This window comes from Dama dama, chromosome 28 (assembly GCF_033118175.1).
Source record: "Dama dama isolate Ldn47 chromosome 28, ASM3311817v1, whole genome shotgun sequence".
NCBI classification, from domain to species: domain Eukaryota; kingdom Metazoa; phylum Chordata; class Mammalia; order Artiodactyla; family Cervidae; genus Dama; species Dama dama.
In genome coordinates this window covers 8309207-8332945 of record NC_083708.1, presented here as the reverse complement: position 1 = coordinate 8332945, position 23739 = coordinate 8309207, and the positions used below count along the sequence as shown (strand labels likewise).

The window sequence follows — 23739 nt, the reverse complement described above, 5'->3', positions numbered from 1 at the left end:
GATGAAGATCCGAAACACAAAGTCCACCAAACGCAGGACAGGCTCACCTGGGCAGAGGGCGATGTTGCAAGGCTTGTGGTGCGTCTCCGGCCCTTCGCACGGCCTCCCCCCGTACTGCGGCGGGCTGCAGGAGCGCGTCCTGGTTCTCTGGCCTCGACCGCAAGTGAATGAGCACAGACTCCACGGAGACCACTCCTCCCAGACTCCATGAACTGCAATAAAGCAAAGGAGCTTCAACAACAGGGACCGAGACGCGGAGTCAAAGGTTACTTTTTTTATACATAATTAAGAAGAAGAAAAAAAAACCTCATCAAATAGACAAGTATGAAGGTATTTTAAAAACTCAACTGAATTACTCTTATTTGCCACGAAATGTAAGTTAACTCAAAAGTCATTAAAATAGTATAAACTTGCATGTACCTTTGTATTTGAACAATTACTTATGCCATAAAGTTTATTTCTTTATTTTTTTAAATGGAAATGTACCCCTCTCCCTCATGGTAAATCAGTCATGAGTTACTTCACATCTATGTAAAACTAACTAAATCGCTTAGAGTAACCTTTTGGAGTTAAAGCTGAATTTAAATAGAGAGGGTGAGCTTAATTTTTTCAACATTTAGAAAGTTTCAGGATTAATAACTTTGATTAATAAAGTTTATGGTGTCAGATAATTGAAGGTACATATTTTAAACAGATTTTTAACCTCACATTTTAGAAAATGTATTTTTGCCATTTAAAATCTGTGGGTGTTTAAAGTCACTGTTTTTTGAATAAGAGGTAAATTTCAAAAAGTCTATTTGCCTAAGAGTCCCCTCTTTCCCTAGGTTTAAAATGAGGGGCAAATATGAAGAGCTATTTCTAATAGCCAGGAAACCAGAAGATACCTTTCCTCCTCCAATAACTAAATGACACTGGTAATTATCATACTAAGTAAAACTTCTTGAAAAAACAAATGATTTAATTAAGATATGCTTCATATAACTATCAATACATCAGTACTTCAAATATGCCATTATGATGAATTCAAACTTGATTGGAAATACTAACATAATTTGTGTTCCTCCATAATAACCTCTTCACATATATATTGATATCTTTTGCCAAAAGTCCATTAGGGTTCAAAGTGTAGGTCCCTTCCTTGAACTGTCAAATCACCAATTCCATCCGAGTTTTAAACATTTGGGGCAGTACACAGTAGCACTCCATGGGTAATACATGTATTATATCCACTCCATGGATAACACAAATCAAAACAAACCAGGCAAAATGTGTGCTTCAGGTCAAAAGTTCATGTCTTGATGTTGAAACTCTATTTTACTCTTGAAAGTCCATGAGCAGATGCGTGATATAACACCTACAGACATGAGTGGGGGTGGGGGGGGTAGAAATTTATAATTAAATATGACAAAAAAAAAAAAAAAAGATGCTCATTTTCTCCTCAACAGTGGTCAGGGCAAGTAGAAGTGACAGAAGAGTTAAAGTAAATATAGTACGTCTAGAATCTTCTGCATGTATATGCTGACCAAGTTGTTATTCTAAAAACACAGATACAATACCCTTAATTATGAGGCAGTCTGTTCTATTTATACTATTTATTTGCCCCAACTTGTGAAAATGTGTTCAAATATTGGAAAAAATAGCCAAATTTAGGTAATATTCAATGAAATATTCTTTAAGATACTGTGAAACAAGCTGGCAAATATATTTCAAAAGTACTGTATAGAAAAAGAAAGAGTCAGAGAAATTAAGATGCTTTCATTTTTCCCATGTAAGTTGAGGAACACGAAAAATAATTTGTATCCATTGGTATAAGAATAAATAGTAAGTCTATATTTAAAGTTTAAGGGAAAAATATATAAATACCTATATTTACATATAGGAATATATGATTATAGAAAAATATTTTAAAGTAACATATACAAACATTTTGTTATGTAAAATGTATACCTTATGCAATTTTTGTATTTATGTTTAGTTACCAAGCATCTCCATTTAAAAAACAGCATTTCTCCCTTATTTTCTGTGTAAGATGTTAACAGGCTATATAGTATTTTTATTTTTGGTTCTGTTCATTTTCCCTTCTATCAAATCACATTGTTCCAAAAGCAGTGAACAATTTCAGAAGGAAAAGGTGCTAAACTGGCAGGTTTTTCTCTAAAATCTTACAGAAATGTTAATTAATCTTGATGACTTAGTTAAATTATGAAGCTAGAATCCTCTGAAAAGTAATTGTACTTCCTACTTTTTAAGTCTTTATTGTTTCATGGTAAAATTTTATGACTCCTCCACATCATTTTTAAAAAGCAAAAATACTTGTTTTTTACTTGAAAAGAACATAAAATTATCAATAATTTTTATTTATGATACTAATGAGTTAGTAGGAAATTAGGGCACAATTTTTTTGTAAATTTTATAAATCCTCTTCATAATATTTAGGATAAAGGTTAAATATTTTCATTTTAATGGGAATTCATTATATAAACTTTTATTTTCAGTAAAGTATGAAAAGTGATGTAGTTCATTTGAAAACGATCTAGTTCATTTGAAAAATACACCTATATACAAATCAAATTAATCTGTTTTTATAGTTTCTTCTTTAGACACCAGCTGTAATATTTCTATTTCATCTCTATTCTATCTAGAGATGAAATGAAGACTATACTATATAGAAATTATATTACTATCAGATTTTGAAATAAGTATACAAATTATGTTGTAATTTAGATTGGGATGTATAGGATAATTCTGCTAAGTGAAAGTTTTTTTTTTCTTAAGAAAATAAATGGATATGAAAACTATGACTTAAAAAAATAATTCAGAACCATTCCTTAGTCTAAATAAACATTTATTCTAAAATACTGGAGTACATATAGAGTAGATTAGTAGTTCTCAAGCAGGGGCAACATTGCCTCCCCAGGGAACATCTGGGAACATCAGAGACATATCTGGCTGTCACAGCCTGGGGGAAGAAGGAAGTCTCCTGGCGTCTGAAGGATAGAGGTCAGGGATGCTGACAGACATCCCCACACCTTCAGGCCAGCTCCCCACAATAAAGATTTATCCACATCAAAATGTTGATAGTACCAAGGTTTCAGAAACCCTGGAAGAGATAATAAAACTGTAAGTCAGAAAAAAGAAAAAAGGAAAGAAAGTTGGTCGGTCATGTTTGACTCTTTGCTACCTCATGGACTATAGCCTATCAGGCTCCTCCATCCATGGGATTTTCCAGGCAAGAAACTGAAGTGGGTTGCCAAAACCAGGTCGGTAAATACACAATCTCATGTAGCTCTCTACTTTTCTCAATTTACTTTCTGTTTATCTCTAGCATTTTCTTCTCTGAGCAATAAAAGTTTCTAAGAAACTATGATGTCAAGGCAAAAATTTTGTAAAAGGCTGGATATTTTAGGATTCATGTTAGAAATAACACATTATTATGCCATTTAATTTAAAAAAAACTCTTTAAATGTGAATAATATGGGTGAATGGTAACTAACGTATAACACTATTGATTAACCTTTAATAGCACAAATAAATATAAGCTCTAGTTCTATCATTGCATACATTTTGTGAAAAATGACATTTAACATTCAATTTTTCCTTGTGTCATTTTCATTAACTAAATGGCAAATACACTTCTTTATACACAGTGTGACAAGTAGGTTATTTATTTCTGAGATAACTTTCTTCTTGGGAATAAGCTATTATTTCAGTAAAATATTTATACCTTTCAAAGTACTATCTTAGATTTTAAATTCATCTTTTTTTTTTTTTTTTTTACTGTTTTCATTGTATGCTGTATAAAAACATACATATTTACCAGCATGGCAAATAAGTGAACAAAATGTTGAACACAAAATATTTCATAACAAGCACAATCACCTTCTGAAATGTATCACAATTCTTGTAGTGGGATAACTATTCCATATTTAAAAAATAATAAAGCTGCTAAATTATTCTTCATGTTTGGAAAATTAAAAAGAAATCAACAAAACTCTTCTCAAGATCTTTGATTCAGTATCAGAACTATAACAGTGGTTAGATGATTAAAAGATACAGATTTCTTATCATCCTTACTCTTTAGAAAGACAAACCTCTATATATGTGGAGGTGAAGAGGAACCAATAATTAGTATGTACTTCCTCAGTAGGCATCACGGTAGGAGGTTTAAGAAAATGAGGAAAAACTTGACCATCATAGAATATTATTGCTTTCTGGACTCGAGACGCAGAGTGAAAGGGAGGGCATGCTGGTCCCACGACAGATGGTCTCCGTGCCCAGGGAGGGGTGAGTCAGCATCTTCTGGCAGGAAGATGGAGGTTTTCATTTGCCAACAAGCTGAGTGTTTGCAGCTAGCGTCTGGAAAGTAAGCTCTGGACGGAGAACTACGGGGAACTCCTTAGCGCCACTCACACTTGCATTTAGGGATCTGTTTGCCATTAGATTTTATTCCTGTGCATTGAAAGGATCTTGACTTTTCAAAAGGATGCTGACAAGGTAAGTGTATATGTCAAGTACAACCTAATTCTCTGTTGACAGTTCTCTCCTTGTCCAGTACAGACCTCCTGCTCAGAGGCCCTTAACGTAAGCACTGCTAAGTAGGGGCCAGATTTAAGTACTAGTCCAGACAGTGCACTGTGCACTTAACCCACACTCAACAGAAAATCCCCTAGCATTTCCTCATGAGGTCCTTTTACCTACAAAATTTATAAATGTTATAATTCCTAAAATGCCCATCTCCTTACTATTTGCTTTCCTGCTCTTTTCTAATGTGTTAGAGTCCACTTTGCTCTGTGACCCCGGTTTTTGTCTTTTTTTTTTGTCTTTCCCATCCACAACTTCCTTAAGCATTTTTTCCTTTCTTTTTATTTTTCATTTGATGTTCCTTCTCATCTAGTCTGATTCTCTCTGACGCTCATTGACTTTTCTTGTTTTTAGTGGAATTATTGCTCTTTTCCTGCTAATTCTACCTTCCATTCCTCATAGATTTCTGCTTTGTTTATTATTTTTTTTAATTGAAGTAGAGTCGATTTACAGTGTTTTAGGTGGGCAGCAAAGTGATTCAAATATGTGTGTGTATGTATATATCTATTCCTTGTCCTGTTATTCTGCTCGTTTATTTATTTTTTACTTTTTGTTTTTGGCTGCATCATGGGGCATGTGGGATTTTAGTTCAGTGACCAGGGATCAAATCCACTGCCCCCTACAGTGGAAGTACCGAGTCTTAACCACTGGATCGCCAGGGAAGTTCCACTGTTTACCTTTTAATTCTACTGCTATATGACTCCCAAGCCCCTGACAAAGGGATCTCCCAGCTCACTGAAGCCTTCCTTCTCCAGGACTGATCACCACTTTCTTCCCTTTTTATTTTTACCAGTGTGTCTTTCCTTTTATTGTGATAAAATTATACCAAATGGAAAATTTATCTTCAGATCCTCTCTAAGTATACAATTCAGCAGTATTAAGTATATTCATATTGTTGGGAAACAAGTTTCCAGAAAATTTTCATTCTGCAAATCAAAACTCTGTCCCCATTAAATAACTCCTCCTCCAATTTGTTTTTGAATGGGTTGCCCTTGCCCCTTCTGGGAAATCGGGACTATCCCTGCCCCAGGCCGTCCACTCTGTACTTTTGCTTTTAGCAACTGCAGAATCAGGCTTCTCTGGAAGTGGAACTCGCCAGAAGGCTTAAGCACACTTCACTAGATGAAAGGCGGCACAGTGCCAGGCCCTTTCCTTGAGCCTGTCTCACTCCAGAGGGTCTAGAAGGGCTGTGAATGCAAGTCCATCGTCAACTGCAGGGGACAATGAGTTTGCACCACCCAACCGTCAGATGGCTGAGCATAAATATAAACCTGGAGATTCACAGGATTATGTGCTTTGGACTTCTTCAGAGAATCTTGCTGGTACTCATTTTACATGAAAGTCAGAGGTCTGAGAAAAAGAAATGCTTATAATATGCATATATGCACTGCCTGACAAAAAATGAAGCAACATGGAAAAATCAGATCCTAAGTGGCTAAGTTATTATGCTATGCTCTATTTAACAAAGAAGACCATTTTTTCCATTAGTGACTTTAAGTTTACAAAGCAGAGGATAGCTTTCATGAGGGCAGTCACTTAAATGAAATAAACTGAGAGAAAGTCCTTTGGTCAGGGGCACCTTTTTTCCTGATGGGGTTAAATAAGTGGTAGGAAAACAGCTGACTGCCTTAAAGGTTGTATCAACCACTGCCTAAACAGTGACTATTGATCACATTCCAGGATGCTGGCAAATTTCACTGTTTATCCAACATTCATTTGGACTTTTTCACCTTTTTAAAATAAGACTTTGAACCTTAAATACCATGAGAAACAGAAATATCAAGCTTATAGTTTCAAGTGGGTAGGTAGTCACTTATGTAATTGCTTGACTGCTCTGAAAGCAGAAAGAAGCACATACATAATAAAATTTCACAGCTGAAAACAAATTACACTTATTCACTCTTATTAAAATGTCTATACCCAGTTCATATGAAAATAACACATTGTTCCAAATGCGTAGCATGACACAATTCAATAACATCCACAGTTGTAGTTGCTGCTAACACTACCTGGACAGAGGGCAGTGTTATTGCAAACCCTTGATTCTCTTAATGGGCCGCTGCAGTGTGTCCCGTAAGGTGATACACAAGTTCTGGTTCGCACCTGCGACCCCTGACCACAAGTAACTGAGCATGTGCTCCACTGGGACCACTCTTCCACGCCAGATTCACCTGTGAGCAAGACAACAGATAAACATGAAATACTGCCTTGAATATTCATCTAGTAAGCATCATACCAAAGTGACATTATGACATGCAAGAATAATTTCAATGTAAAAACATGAGAGTACATCAAAGCCATACAAAAACATTTCAGAGAAAAAGAAATGTAAATAGAGATACTATTACACTGATGCAAGGTTCACGTTAGCTATAACCTTGTTAGCAAAGCTCTGCTTCACAAACCCACTGGGCCATGGATGCTATGAATGGATCAGTCAGTGTTTTTCAACAAGGAAGGAATGATTGTTGGAGTGATTCTTTTCAAACTAGTCTAAGGCTCTGCATTTGCTTGGAAGAGAAAGCAAAATGCATGGCTAAACTTACTCTGGCTTTGGTGAGCAGGAATATATTGATGCATCCTTCCCCAATTCTTTGTTGCATAATCTCCTTTCTAATGTTGAATTAGGTAGAGCCCTGGGAGTTTGGGCATATCTAGTTTTTATTGTGTTGAACACTGACATTTATAATTTATTCCTATTTCAATTCCTAGTTTTTCATCCTATAACAGCTATTCATTTGTGATTATTTGTTTTAAAACATTCTGCTCACAATTTTCCTCATAATGATCTATAGTAGAAAAATGAATTTTAATTGAAATAAAGGAAAATTCCTCTATGATTTCTATTAATTTAACCTGGAACTAATTTTTACTAAAACCTAGGGTTTTAAAAAGTCATTGAATGTCTGAATTCATTAATTTCCTTGGAGTAGGCATCACTCTGAAACTATGTCTCCCTTCTATTGTTATCCAAAGTCACATCCCAAGGAGACATAAAATCAAGAATATCTAAGACAATCTCAATGAGTTCCTATTGATAATTATCTTCTGGTCATGGTGTTCAGGATAGATTTTTGAAAACTGATTGGAAAAGCTGTAGTTGCTATTCTCCAAACACAAAGTCAGGCCTACCTACTGGAAGATAGTAGTTAAATTTAGACTTTGTTGAAAAGTACTCTTCCATCATTTGGCAAAGTGTTTCTGAAAGCTTTGTATCACTGATTATATAAACCAAGGAGCAATTTATATTTTATAGGTTTTGTTTAGAATTTGCCTTGGGAATAGAATTCAAAGGATAGAATATGATAATCCATTTGTCCACCTTCTGTGGAAAGGTTAGTAAATGACTTAGAAATGACTTGCAGAGTGACTCAAGGCAGCTGATTCACAGGCTGGGACTCTAGGACAGAAGGAGATTGGATCAGAATGTAACTCAATGTTCCGATTTCTTCACTGAGAAGTTATCTTTTCCAAGAAAAAGAGAATCAGCTGAAATAAAACACGCGTTTGATAAAGTAGTTCAAGTTACATTCTGTTGTAAGCTTCTTATCTCAAGGCCCAGGACAATTAGGTCACAGACAAGCAGGGGTCTACCAAACACACTTTGAGAAGAACTGTTCAGAAACATTTGCTCTTATATTGGTCTGTGTTATGCGCCCAGAGATATAAATAATAGAATGGGTTTATAGATAGATTATATCATAAGGGTACAGTGGTAATTGGGATGACATTTTATGTTAAGTAGGACATCTTTTCAGTGTTGTGATCAATGTTTGTCTTGGTCATACTCTAATCATCACCCTTGATTATTCCAGTATTTTTTGCCTCTACCAATTTATATAATACAGTCCATAAAATGTTATTGAATGACATTTGAATATTTCAAGCTATGACTAATAGTTTATGCATTTACATTAAAGAATACTCTATCAAGGTTGAAAATCATTATTTTAGAAACCAAATAATATAACAATGGTTAAAAATATCTACACATGTTTATATACATGCATATATATGTATTCAGTAATGAAAATTTAAACTTAAATTTGGGGAAAATATAATGCAATTTTTTTCTTGTGATAGTTGAACCTGTGTTTATGATAAGACTAAGTGAAGCAGAAATATCACGGTTGAATATTATTAACTAAAAGCCAGAAAACTTTGAACATTGTGAATTCTATAAGTCAGTGATAAAGGTTATGAATACAATTAGTTCTATTTTTTCCACAAAAGCATCACATTGTTATGATGGCAGGGAAAAAGTTTTAATTAAACTGTGCAATGAATCAGGATCACAAACTATTTTTAAGTGCATTTTTGTACAAATATTTTAAAATCCAGGTTGCTTCTGTATGTATGAAGCTTCTGTATGTATGAAGCTACCATGTTGCTGAGCAGGCTAGACAGTGGGGCCTGGGTGGAGGGACTGAGAATTACTCTTCAGAATTGGCTAATTCACTCTCTCTCCAACTGACGGTTCCTTTGTTGAATCAAAACCAAAATAAATACATGAATAACATATATATGGGCTTTCAAATTACTAATCAAACTTTTCCATTAAAATGTTGGTTAACCTATGAAAATGACCTTGTTATATCTCCATCTATAATTTCAAGTGATACTTCCATGCAGTAGCTGTATTTTCCATTCTGCCATGGCCTCATCCCAGAAAGGCATGAAGGCTGTTGCAGTCTTTGCGACTACAACTTTGGGGCTTTGGGAGAAATACTTTCCAGCAAAATTATTTTGTGAAACGTTCACTGATATTAAAATAGTAAAGTGTAACACAATGTATACTCTTTTTAATATATGTGTCTTTGGAGACAGCACAAACTACTATAATTTGGCTCCTTAACTTGTAACTGACGGCATATTACACATCACGTAGAAGGCTTCAGTATCTATGGAACTTTTAAGGCTCTTTATTCTGATGCAAAGCATGAGAGAAAACTAGAAAAGCACTGCAATTAGAGTCAGAAGACCTGTGCTTGATGGAAATCTAATGCATATTAGTGCTGAGACCTTGAGAAAGTTACTTTATTTCTCTGAATCTCTCAGTCAGATGAGTAACACATCTACCTCAAAACCTATTAGTGAGAATTAAATGAGATAGTGTATGAGAGTGCATTTTAAGCTATAAAGAAAATATTAATATAAAATGTTGCTAGTATGTAAAAATCGTGAAATCAGAAATATATTTACAATTTTATTTTTCTGTTTTATTTATTTATTTTATTATTTATTTATTTATTTTTGTTTTATTTATTTTTCTGTTTTATTTATTTATTATTTATTTATTTTTCTGTTTTAGATAACATGCTACATATTAGCGTATTCTATTTTCTCCATAAAATAAAAGACTAATTTTCTAAAAATTTTTATAAGATCATTTTGTAACTATGATGTTAAAAAAGCATCAGTGACTATAATTCAAATGGCTTAAGCCATTTTGTTTACATTTAATTTAGATATCTATATATCTTACCACAGCATTTCATTTCATTCGAACATTGTACATGTATGCCCAAATTAACCTATCTCAATTCCCCAATTGACTAAAATGATCAAGTTATTTTGATGAAGTAATGCAACCTTACTAAATATTACTCTTCTAAAAAATTTGCCACTTAACATTATTTCATAGCAAGGGCTGACTGATCATACTGGTTGAAGAGGCCAGGTTACTCATTTTGAAAGGAATTCTTAAATTTTAAGGTCTGATAGCTGCTGCTTTGTTTTCCCTCAGGACTAATATAAAATATATTGTATTTGATTATTCAGTTTTACATCTATTTTATTATTCTTTGTTTTTAAATTAATGTTAGCAAATGCTTATCATTGTTTATAGGTAACACTCATTTATTGTGTTTTATAAATAGAAAATTTTATATGGTAAAATAGATGTTTTATAAATAAAAGTTAACTTTCATAAAATTTTATTGTGTGATACTCAGCTGTATTTATTCCAACTACCTAAACATCTAGAGAAAGTATAATTCAAAAAATATTTAAGGGGAAAAAAACCCTCTACTTTTAGCTTTACAACTGTGAGTGTCAAATTATGCAATTTTAAAAACTAATAATGCAGTTTTCTAGTCTTTTATCAGTATTATAGTAATTTAAATTTAAAATAAGTCTTATACCTGTATTTATAATTGCCTATCCTATCTTTGGATTAAAATGAAATAAGAAATATATACTATTTATCAATTCAAGGTTTCCATCAATATTTTCAGAAGTGTAATTCTGAAGTTCATAGACATTTCCAACTTATTGTTCACAGCATGGAGAAACAGTTTTAAAGCTCTTCATGGATCTATTTAATAAGCATTTCATCTATTTTACCAAACCATGTGTTACTACATATTAGATACAAAACAATGCCTGGAAAATAATGAGTAAATTAAAACAGAAAATAGCAATAAATCACTAAGAAAATATAATGTTCCTTGTGATTTGACTTTGCAGAAAGGTTTTTGGCTGAAAACTCTGAATTTTCTTGGTATGTGTCAGGCAAATCCAAAAATTGAGTTTATATAAAATCTCCTATTACATTCTCAGAAAATTAAAACTATGGTTCATCATTTTATTAATAAGTGACCCTAGTTTTAGGAATTTTAGTAAGCCAGTGTCTGCCACTTCTTTTGCAAAAAGTCAAGACACCTCTAATCCTAGGAGGCTGAGTAGTCAGCCCATGCTGTGTGGCTTTATTTAGTCAAACACTCCCTAATCTCTGATCAGTAGCTGAATTTTTGATCCCTGTAAGGGAGAAAAATATATTTAGAAATTTGAAAATCTGCCCAAACCTGGTCATGCACTTTTGCTTTTGCACAATCAAACAGTAAAAATATAAAAAACTTTTTCTTAAACAAGAAGCTGCACAAAAAGCATTCCAGATAAGCAAGCTTTCTTCATTTCTGGATTTGGCTGTAACATGTAGTTTTAAAAAGCTAAAAATATGTCCTTAATTGTAGAATTTATTCTAAATGTTCTTCCTGTTCTGAGAATTCATTGACAGATTTGCCACTAATATATTCAAGTCTACGACTACTAACCCATTACCAAGAGCACAATTCATTAAGAATATTTGCATTTTTAAGTTGTAGATAAAAATCTAGTTTTCTGAATAAATATTATGTGAAGAATATATGAAATAAAGGAAATACTCATTTTTCAAGAGAATTTCATCAAAATTTGTCTGAATGTCATGTCAAAAGTTGATCATGTACTTGAAACTTCTGTAATACTGGTAAAACACATCATCTAGATTGGGACATATAAGACTTTGTGAAGACATAGATAAAACTGTTAGTTTGCAATTTCCTGAAATAAAAGTGATGGCTGAAAATGGTCACAATACAGTTTAATCATATTTTCATCTAAGAACATTCTACATGCAGTGCAAAGAGGTGGAACTATAGGCCACTTATTATGATGAGTCAAAAGAGGAATGTATCTACACTGGGGGGTGATGTATTTAAGAATACTCTAATTTATTTAAAATTAAAATGTTACAAACCAAAAAAGTTATTTTTATTGATATTAAATTATTTTGAGTGTTTTACAGCTATGAATAAAGACTGTCAACTTTTTATTATTTAGATCATATAAGAAAACTCTTCAAGTTAAAAATATTAAATTCTAAAAAAATTTCTAATTGCTATACATTTTAACAATCAATTAATATTTAGATGATGCAAGACATTTGAAAAAATATTAAACATACTAAACATTAAATTTCATCATCTAAAATCTATCGAATTTTGATTTCTGAAAAGTCAAAATAATCAATTGTTGATGAAATAACTTTGTTGACTTTCTGTAAAAGTTTACTAACACATTTAAATTAGTTAATTAACATAAGTAATAATATGTAAATCCTAAATGTCTCACACTGAAAGCAAAATAAACCTTACACATTTTTGTGCACTTTCAATTCACAGCTACTTCATTTATGGACTTTAACTGGTGACAAAAAAAAAAAATGGCTCAAAAAAAATATCAGCTCCAAAAACTGACAGATGTGTAGCAAAAGATTATGAAAACATGCAGTGGTTTCATTAAATTAACAACAATAAATAGAAAAATGTAACTAACGTATTACCAGTTTGTGCCATAAATTTAGCAGCATCAGCTTGTTCCTGAGGGACCCTTTTTTCATGAACAGATCGAGGTCGCTGACTTTTAATTGTATGATCTCCCATCATTCCAAATTCTAAAGACAGAATAAAGGTATATGAAAGCTCGTGTGTAGACATTTCTCACAAATCACATCACTGTCTCATGCAATATGTTCCTACACAGATCTAGAAGTTACTGATTCATCCCATGATTCTAAATTTTCTAGGCTCATCTGCTTGTAATATTTCTAAACTCCAGTAAAAAGAAAAAATCTATAAACAAGAACAAGATTTCAAGAGACAATAATAACAGTCAGTGAAATGAAACATCGGGTTTTAAGTCAGCTTAATTAACAGAAGCAGTGTATTCTTGTCTGATCATGTTTTGGAAGCAATGCATCAGAAAAAATACAACCACAGTGCTAACTTGTTCTTCAGAGAGAGAATCCTGACTGCAAAGCAGTTGCTGCTTTGCTGAAGAGTGATCACCCCCACAGGTTTTTTTCAGCACTTTCTTGTGGAGTGAGTAATCCTGTAGCCTAGCTCACCTAAGGCAAACATTCACTTGATGAACTATTTTCCCAAAGATGAAGTTGACCTTGGTGTCCTCCAAAGTTTATAGAAAATGGTAGCTTAAATAATTCTCATCCTCTCCTGCCTTGTCCCCACATAATTCTTCATCTCTTTTTCTAAGCACTTTTAAAAGTTATGTTTAAGAAAGAGAATGACTCCAGGTTTTTTCATTTAATCCTTTCAATGTATACCTCCTAAGAAAGGAAGAAAAATCTGGGCATAACTCAGAGACAGATGGGGGAGAGAAAAAATAAGCTGAACAAAAGAAAAGATTCCACATAATATATATTTTTAATCTATACGCTTAGAACTCTGTAAGAGTTCCATACTTTTCACTGCTACTGTAAAATAAATTTTGCAGCCTTCCAGGCTCCTCTGTCCATGGGATATTCCAAGGCAAGAACACTGGAGTGGGTTGCTATCTGCCCCCGCCTCTGTGGGATCTTCCTGACCCAGGGATTGAACTGGCGTCTCCTGCATTGGCAGGCAGATTCTTCACTGCTGAGCCACTAAAAATAATTTTAATAAACACAAAGCCTCATGAATGGCGTGTTTTGCTCTGGCTCACTGGAGTGCAGGTGTTGGGAGGGCATTGCTGAGGGCCAGGGGTCAGTGGTGCTCAGTGTTACAAGAAAATTGCTGCGCCTTTAAGACCAGGTCATTTATACATGACACAGATGATTGGGTAAAATATGCTCTAATGATAGTGCAGCTATATTGCTAGAACTAATAATGTCAGCATTTAGGAATGGGTAATTTCACCAGCTTACTGTTTTGGCTTTTCCCATCCATCTTTAAATAATCTGATAAAATATTACAGTGTACTTTGTGCAATTAAGCAGTGCATTTTTGTATGCACAGCCCTGAACTTTTGTGTAAGGAGAAAACATTAGCACGTGTTTTGTCCAGCCTGGCAGCTTTCCTCATAAATATTAAAAGCATGGCACCTGACAGATTGATTTATTAGAAATCCTTGCCAGACACTCTACACGAGAGAACATCCCATGAGAAATTTGAGAAATTTAAATGTGTGTTTTTGTCAGTTTAGATAGAATCCAAGGCAGGAAATTGAAATTTTCATAAAATGTCAGTTGGTTTAATCTTGTAAAATCCATCACTGTTTTCCATTGCTGCCAACAACCTTTCAGTCCACTTGTTTATGTGCACTGTATGTTCTGCCTAAATCATGCATCATTCTTCTAATAAGAAGCATCTACTCACGTATCATTTAATGATTCTGGAAAGTGACTACTTTGAAAATTTATATCTAGATTCATGCACTACCCAATATTTTAAAATATTATATATAACTGAAATTTCTCTGGATCTGAAAGACCAAAGGAAATTTAGTAGTAACTTTTATTAACGGTGTGCTTTGCCTTCTGTCCCCTTGAATTTGTCATTTAAATTGTGTATGTGTATGTCTATCACTTAGGGCATCTGAATCAGAGTGCAGGTTCATAGAAATAATCTGGAGGCTCTGACACCTACACTAAGGCAGTTTGGGCACCCAGAGGGTGAAGGACAGCAAAAGAAATTATCCCATGCCTACAACATCCTAACTACTAGGTAACTTTATTATCTGCTCTAGAGAAGGCAATTCTTCAACTCAGTGGCAGTATGAAAATAGCCTGCAATTTGCTTTCTAAGGAAAAACAGTTTACTGTACAGGGACAATGATCCTGAAATTTAGGAGTCTGAGGATATAGGCTGACACTGCTGAGATCATTTTAAAAGTGTCATATTCAATTTTTAATAATTCGAAGTTTAAAAATGAGTTTACTTATTTTTTTAAAATAGGCATTAGTTATTTCAGTGAATATGTCATATTATTATCTGGAATGTGATTGAAGTCTCCCAAATATATTTATGTTACAAATTAGATTTCTATATTCTTCAATCTAGTCACTTCTGCTTATTAATCACCAATCTTATAAAATATTAGGGCTGATGCCTTTTAATAGGTCACAGTATTTAAGAAATTCTTCCATCATATATGGACTTTATTACATAATTTTTATACAACCAAAAGTTTAAATGAAATTTTTATTATTGCCATCAACTTATCTAAAATTACTTTAAAAATTAAAACTATTAGAGGTCTTGATGTAACCAAATTCCTCATAAGACAGATGACATGTTAGCAATTTATTTCTTTTTCTCAGATGGAAAAGCAACACTATGGTGGTATTTTTTTTAATGTTCTAGACTGACTGTTTCAGACCTAAAATAATCCCAATTTGTAAGTGACATATGTAAACTCTTATCTAATTAAATGACTTTTTCTTGCCAATGTTTATGTGCCAAGTGTTTGGAAATAAATAAACATCTTTGTTTAAGTGTTATTAACAATGGTGGGGTTTAACAACAAACGTTATGGCTCCATCCATATCTCACAATGGGATATTTTCAAAATATTGTTCTCTTTCAAGATGATATTATCTTTTTGACTTCTTATGAAAATACAGGCCAATTAAATCATCTAAACTTTAAAAATAACAAGCTATTATTTTGCTATAATTATCTTACTTGGTGAATGTGAGTTAAGGTAAACCTTTAGTGTGTTATACTTTCTGAATAAAGTTCTTCGTGATTGTTGACTTATATTCAAATGATTCAAAGGTCATATACTACATTAGTTACATGAGAAAATAGCATAGCCAAATAAAAAGATGATCTGCTTTGGTGAAAGCAATGAAAAGCAAGTTATGGAATCAGATGAAATCATGTATAGCATAATATTGTGTATATACATATGGTATATGGCTTATGAAAATACAGGGTTATTTCCTATATCTTTATGTTGATGCTATCAATGAAGTGGTCGATAAACAACTGTGTTCATGTATAAAACTCATATGACTTCCATGTTTAGGCACATTTTCTCATACAAACTCACTGCACTTTGAAAAAAAGCGGTAGCCTCTGGAAGTTAGATACAAAGTCATGTGAAAGAAGGATTTTGAAAATTTGTTGCTTTACATATAGTTTTATGTCTTTTATTCCTCCACCCAGGACCTATAAGTAGATGACTAACAAACAAATACACTCTAAAACTGACTCTTGGTAGTCAATTTTCAGTTATGAATTTTTTTCTGGAAATCAAGGGTTATAAAAAAGTGAAGTCACCAATAAGTCAAAACACACACATAATTCATTATTTTACCGTGTGTTTATTCTTCAATGTATGGACAAGTAGAACATCAGATTAGTTGATAACAATTGTTACTACCATTTAGCTTGCAATATAAATATTAACTTCACATTATCAGATAGCTTTCCCTCACCTCTGCACAGAAACTATTCTAGCTCACTATTGCTTCTCAAGAAACTCTCAAAGTTATGCCCTACTTTTATGCTACAACCCAATTGCACGACTTTTGGTCATGGAAATGGTCAAGCCAATACACCCTTTCTCTTAATTTTCTCCCCCTGAAACACCTGTTTCTCCAGGCATGCTGCAATAAAGCCTCCCCGAGTCCCACCTCCAATGGTACCACCACCGTGAACTAACCAACCAATCAGCCTCAGCTTCTGTCTGCCTTAACTTCTGTTCTGTTCTATATCAATAATGGATTTTTAATTATTAGACTAGGTGTCTTATTCCCCCAACTAGATTATAAACTTCTATGAGAAGTATGCCTTATGAGATTTAAAATCACCTCCAGCTTTGCATAGCTAGGGTTCAATATTTATTCTATAAATAAATTTTATTTGATGAATTGCTTCTCCAAAATGCAAATTTTTAGATGCTGAGAATTATTTCTTTAATGTTCTTTGGTGAACAGTTCAATGGGTAAAAAATAAAATTCTTAGTGAAGTACTTAAAAGTTAGTTATGTATGATTATGACAGTCAACACTTCTTTTGTCAACAGCATTTACTATATATTTTAATATATAAATATATTCAAGTTATGAAAATAATTGAAATATTACTTTATTTAGGATTGAAATCTCACTGTCATAAAACAAAGCTTAACGTTTTAAAATACCACTTAATTTTTGTCAATTATTTACTATGTTAAGTATTAAAATTACAAAGATAAGTAAGAAATAGTCTCTGATACTTTCACACCCAAGAAAAGCCACTAAACATGGCCTGAGCCTTTCAAGTACATAAAATTATTTATTAATTGAAGTAATTAGCTGCACTTACATGTTATTAAATTTGTTTATTTTTACACTTATTGGAAATAGAGTTGGCACAGTTATTTTTCATGCAAATTCTTTTGTGTGCATAAGATTGCTTGGAGCTCTCTAGGTAGTGACAAGGAGCTAGATTATCAGTCATTATAATAACCTTTTGTTTTCTGTGATTTAAAAAAAAATAATGTGATTAGATTTAAAAATTGCATTCTTTCCCCCAGCAAGTATTTGCTGAGTGCTTGTATAAGCAGGTGCTTTATGAAAACAAATAGATGACTGAGGAAAAGACTACTACCTTTTGTAGTCTGTATTATCAAAGACATTTCTAGAACTTACATGAACCATTGGAAACAAGGAATTTTAAGATTAGGAATCAATAGTTGAAATTCTAAAGGGCACTGGTTAAGAAAAACCTTTTACTGTTAATTATAAATGTTGTTGTTTGGTCACTCAGTTGAGTCCTATCGTGTGTGACCCTTTGGACTAGCGCTCCAGGGTCCTCTGACCATAGGATTTTTCAGGTAATAATACTCCCGTGGGTTGCTACTTCCTCCTCCAGGGGATCTTTTTGACCCAGGGATTGAATCCATGTCCCCTGCCTCTCCTACACTGCAGGAGATTCCTCACCATTGAGTCACCAGGGAAGCCCCAATTTTAAATGTACTAATACTTTAATTTCCCCAAAGAACCAAACAGGAATAGAATAAGTGAAAAAATGACAATTTCCAAAGAATTAATTCAAGAATGACCATTATATAATAAATATCAGGAAATATTTAAATAAAACATACTTTTAGAGGATCACAAAATTAATGCTAATATTTAAAATAAATTAATTTCTGTTAAGAAATACTAGAAATCTGAGCAATCCATTATTAAAAACTAAAAGATTACTTGATATCCTTTCCTTCAAATTACTTCTTGGTTTCGTTGTCATAATCAAATACTTGGTTATAGGAACCAAGATGCTATTTATTATAACAATAAAATAGAATCTTGCTTTTGAAAATAATCCCACAGAAATGATATTTTAGAATTGGCCATGACTCTGTTAAGTAAATGGGTGATTTTATGGCACTTCTAAATTGGACAAAAGATATTATAATCAAAGGGTATACTGTTAGTATGTTCATAGAAAAATTAAAAATGATCAGATGTTTTAAGTTGTTAAATTACAAAACCCAAACTGTTTTATAGAAACAATTGTCAAATATATTTAGTATCTATACTCTGAGACAACAATGGTATATTCTAATTTACTGCATTTCCAAATACAAGCTTTGAAATAATTACATATAATAACAGATTTTTTCATCTCTTCTCAAACATGTATTCAAAAATTACATTATAAAGTATCTTATCTAGAATGATTCCAGGACATTTGGGTAAACCTTTACATCATTATTTTTATACTAACTCTGACTTACTTCTGGGAAATGTTAGTAAATTGGGTGTACCATTCCATGTAAGAAATCATCAATGTGTGGAATCATGTCGGAATTATTTGTTAATATTTAGTATATATTATCCAATTGCATTTTATGATCTCATCTCTTTCTGAGATAACTTGAATTTTTATAAACTATCAGTAATGATTTGCTTGAAAAATACTTTATTTGTTGGAGATGAGTAAAATAAATATAGTTTGTGTGTTAGTCACTCAGTCATGTTTGATTCTTTGTGACTCCATTGACTGTAGCCTGCCAGGCTCCTCCATCCACGGGGTTTTTCAGGCAAGAATCCTGGAGTGGACTGCCATTTCCTTCTCCAGGGTATCTCCCGACCCAGGGATGGAACCAGGGTCTCCCACATTGCAGGCAGACTCTTTACCATCTGAGCCATAGGAAGGCTTAAAATAAATATAGAAACACATAAGTAATAAAAGCAATTCTACTTCCAATAGTAAACTAGTAGCATTCATCTCTTCTTGTTGACCTGCATCAGAATTTAACATTTTAGCACATCAGTGGCAAAATAAGATACTATGCTGTGAGGTCCAGCACCTTTGTAGGGAACTAAAACCCTCACACCGTAAGATTAATTTTACTGCTAATGTGGCCCAATAAGATCTTAGAGAATCTGAATTAAAAGAAAGTGAACTGGACTGTCCCTGGATGAACCATTTCTGTATTTTCTTAACAATAATGGGGCTGGCTTGCTTTCTACCAACCTCTCTGACATGAGAGGGAATCAGGCCCATAGAAAGCCTTTTTCGGCTTTCTGAAGAACGCTGGAAAGTATCACTATCTAATAAAGTGAGAAACTCTTGTAGGATTTTAGAGGCAATGAGTGAGAAATCATGGTTTGATTTGCATTTAGGCAGATTAGGAGAGCAGACTGTAGGGAAACAGAATTAGAGGCAGCATAAACTAGGAAGAGTGGCTGCAATTGTTCACATACAACGATCTGTGAGTGGGCAGAGGGTCAGGTTCGATGGACAGGTTTCTGGCAGCTCCTAAGGGTAGAGGAGCAGATAGATGGGGTACCCCCATTAGATAAGAACTAGAAGGACACACAATGTTGGCCAGCCCCAGCTTACTTCAGGCTGAGTACATCTTTGGGGTCCAAACCATCGGCAATTAGAGCACATTTCAATGCCCCGAAAGTTTACAGGAAAAGTGTTTTATAGGAAAGTTTATGTTTACAAAAGTCACACATTTTAGTATAATATCTTTGATAGATGCTACCTTTGTGTACATACATATATATCATACATATTATATAATGTATATATTATATAATGTATATATTATGTATTTGTTTAAAATGTTTAAGAAAAATAATTCCTTTATGATTTTTTAATTAAAGCCCATATCCATTTGGGACTTTTCAACTTGCTAAAGTTCAGTCTCATTGACTGTAACAGTATACGTGCCTGTGTGATCAGTCGCTTCAGCCGTGTCCAACTCTTTGCCACCCTATGGACTAGCCCGCCAGGCTTGTCTGTCCACAGGACTCTCCAGGGAAAAATACTAGAGTGGGTTGTCATTCCGTCCCCCAGGGGATCTTCCCAACTCGGGCATCCAACCCAAGTCTCCTGCGTCTCCTGCATTGTGGGAGGGTTCTTTACAGCTGAGCTACCAAGGAAGTCCACTATAACAGTATAGCACAGAATAATTTAACTGAAAGAAATTTCACCCTATGCATATTTACTGAAAGATATAATTTGATAACATACTCCATGAAAAGAATTGGTGCCTTCAACATTCCAACTGAAAGTTAAAAGATTAGGTAAGTTGTTGCTTGACCAAAACAGTTCAACATAGTGGGTATTCCATGAAATGACTGTTTTTTTCATAATCACTGGTATCTTGATAATTCTGAAACATTTTTATTGTGCTTAAATCACATTCACGTGATTCACATGATCTCAAGGTTGTACCTAGAGGTAAGAAAAGAGAATTTCCTCTGACATTTATGCTTTTTGTCCTATCTATTTTGTTCCTACATAATTTATTTTTTAGAGAATCTATAAATATTCAAGTAAATAGCTCTATTCATGTTTTACCATTTATCTACTGCTATATTTCTACATTTTATTACATAATATTTTAGCTTAAAGCATTATTGTGTACATAGTTACTGAAAGAAATAACAAAACTGACTAATTTAATGAAAATGATTCACTAAGACATACATAGAGTGCTTATAATTATTTCTAAAAATAACTATAATACTATCTTTACTAATCCCTTAACACAGTAGCTTATTTTTAAGGGATATGTCAACACACGTGAACAATATTTTCAGAATTTTTCTAGGATAAAAACTATCCTTACAATCAATTAACATATATTCAAACTTCTTTCCACAGGTTGTCCTAATTAGTATTGAAGCCCAAGACGCATTCAACAAAAAGAACTAAAAATGATTCGCAGTATCAGAGAAGTGCTTCATATACCTACAGGCAAGGAAGACCACTGAAACTCAGGTGTAAGCTACAACTGAATGTCGCAGTGGACAAGTGAATGGGCAACCAGCAGAAGCAGCTTCTGTTTGAGCATTGCACCTGAGCGTCTCTTAACCTGCTTCCTCCTCTTGCAAAAGGGGATTCTAGGAACAGCTTTCTGAGGTCTTCTGAAGCTCTAAAATGGCATCATTTTCTCAGGTCAGAAGTTGGCAAATGGACCTGTGAGCCATCTCTCAGCAGACCCCGAGGCCTATAGGCTGCGACCAGCTTGCCTGGGGTGCCCAGAACAACTAGGCACCAGAGTCTAAGGAAAACATGGGGCTGTAGATGCTTCTATACCTGTCATTAAGTCACTCAGTATGGAACAGAGACAGGCTTGGGACCTGGAATCCTTTGCTGCAATGCTTACACCTGGATGCGCCTCTCTTGGATAACAAAACCCAAAGCAACTGTATGGGACTAAAGTCACCATGTGCATGCACATTTAAGGCGAACTCTGGACTCAAAGATACAAAGAGATGGAAAAACCCAACTGCCACTTTTGCAGAGCATGGAGCAAAAACCAGGTATCAGAAGCAACAGCAGGGTACCACGCATGCCCCTGCATGCAACACCACCTAAGGGGTGTGCAAAGCACCTAAGCCCTTTCCTGGGGGGACTCCTGGGCACACCCCTTCCCTCACCCCATATAATGAACAAGCTGACTCCCCCACCCGCCATCTGAGCAAGCGAGGAAACTGTTGCTTGTTCTCCCTCCCCTCTGCCTCAGCAGGGGCCCCTATAAAGTTTGCCTGAATTTCTTGTCTGGCCTCTAACAAATTCCTTTAAGGAAGCCAAAAGTCCTGGACAGTAACAGAACAGGTCCCTGGATGAATGAGTTCAGTGGCTCAGTCTTATCTGACTATTTGCAACCCGATGGACTGCAGCACATCAGGCTTCCCTGTCCTTCACCATCTCCCAGAGTTTGCTGAAACTCACGTAAATTGAGTCGGTGATGCCATTCAACCATCTCATCCTCTATTGTCCCCTTCTTCTCAGGAATTCAATCTTTCCCAACATCAGGGACTTTTCTAATGAGTCAGTCCTTTGCATAACGTGGCCAAAGTATTGAAGCTTCAGCTTCAGCATGAGTTCTTCCAATTCAAGAATGATTTTTTTTTTAGGATTGACTGGTTTGATCTCCTTGCAGTCCAAGGGACTCTCAAGAGTCTTCTCCAACACCACAGTTCAAAAGCATCAATTCTTTGGCACTCAGCTTTCTTTATGGTCCAACTCTCACATCTGTACATGACCATTGGAAAAACCACAGCCTTGACTAGACAGACCTTTGTTGGCAAAGTAATATCTCTGCTTTTAAATATGCTATCTAGGTTGGTCATAGATTTTCTGCCAAGAAGCAAGCATCTTTTAATTTTGTGGCTGCAGTCACCATCTGCAGTGAATTTTGGAGCCCAAGAAAATAAAGTCTGTCACTGTTTCCATTACTTCCCATTTATTTGCCATGAGGTGATGGGACTGGATGCCATGATCATAGTTTTCTGAATGTTGAGTTTTAAGCCAACTTTTTCACTTACCTTTCACTTTCATCAAGAGGCTCTTTAGTTCTTCTTGACTTTCTGACCTAAGAGTGGTGTCGTCTGTAGATCTGAGGTTATTGATATTTCTCCTGGCAATCTAGATTCCAGCTTGTGCTTCTTCCAGCCCAGCATTTCTCATGATGTACACTGCATATAAGTTAAATAAGCAGGGTGACAATGTAGAGCCTTGCCGTACTCCTTTCCCCATTTGGAACCAGTCTGTTGTTCCATGTCCAGTTCTAACTGCTTCTTCTTGATCTGCATACAGATTTCTCAAGAGGCAGGTCAGGTGGTCTGGTATTCCCATCACTTTGAGAATTTTCCACAGTTTGTTGTGATCCACACAGTTGAAGGCTTTGGCATAGTCAACAAAGCAGAAGGAGATGTTTCTCTGGAACCATCTCACTTTTCAATGATCCAACAAATCATCGATGTTGGCAATGTTGGCAACCTGATCTCTGGTTCCTCTGCCTTTTCTAAATCCAGCTTGAACATCTGGAAGTTCATGGTTCATGTTGTTGAAGCCTGGCTTGGAGAATTTTGAGCATTACTTTGCAACCCTGTGAGATGAGTGCAACTGTGCAGTAGTTTGAGCATTTTTTGGCATTTCCTTTCTTTGTGATTGGAATGAAAACTGACCTTTTCCAGTCCGGTGGCCACTGCTGAGTTTTCCAAGTTTGCTGGCATATTAGAGTGCAGCACTTTCACACCATCATCTTTTAGGATTTGAAATAGCTCAACTGGAATTCCATCATCTCCACTAGCTTTGTTCGTAGTGATGCTTCCTAAGGCCCACTTGACTTTGCAAAGATGTCTGGCTCTAGGTGAGTG

The 23739-nt window shown here is 34.5% G+C and overlaps 1 protein-coding gene across 1 annotated transcript in view; it reads right to left on the bottom strand.

The window, feature by feature from the left end:
- Nucleotides 1–23739, bottom strand: part of ADGRB3 (adhesion G protein-coupled receptor B3) — an 840391-nt gene that overhangs the window by 501747 nt on the left and 314905 nt on the right. The window contains exons 4-6 of the mRNA XM_061131956.1: nucleotides 12686–12796; nucleotides 6591–6752; nucleotides 48–212 (exon numbers count right to left, since the gene is read on the bottom strand). Of these exons, the coding sequence (XP_060987939.1) occupies nucleotides 48–212; nucleotides 6591–6752; nucleotides 12686–12796 (438 nt within the window). The remainder of the gene's footprint in view (nucleotides 1–47; nucleotides 213–6590; nucleotides 6753–12685; nucleotides 12797–23739) is intronic.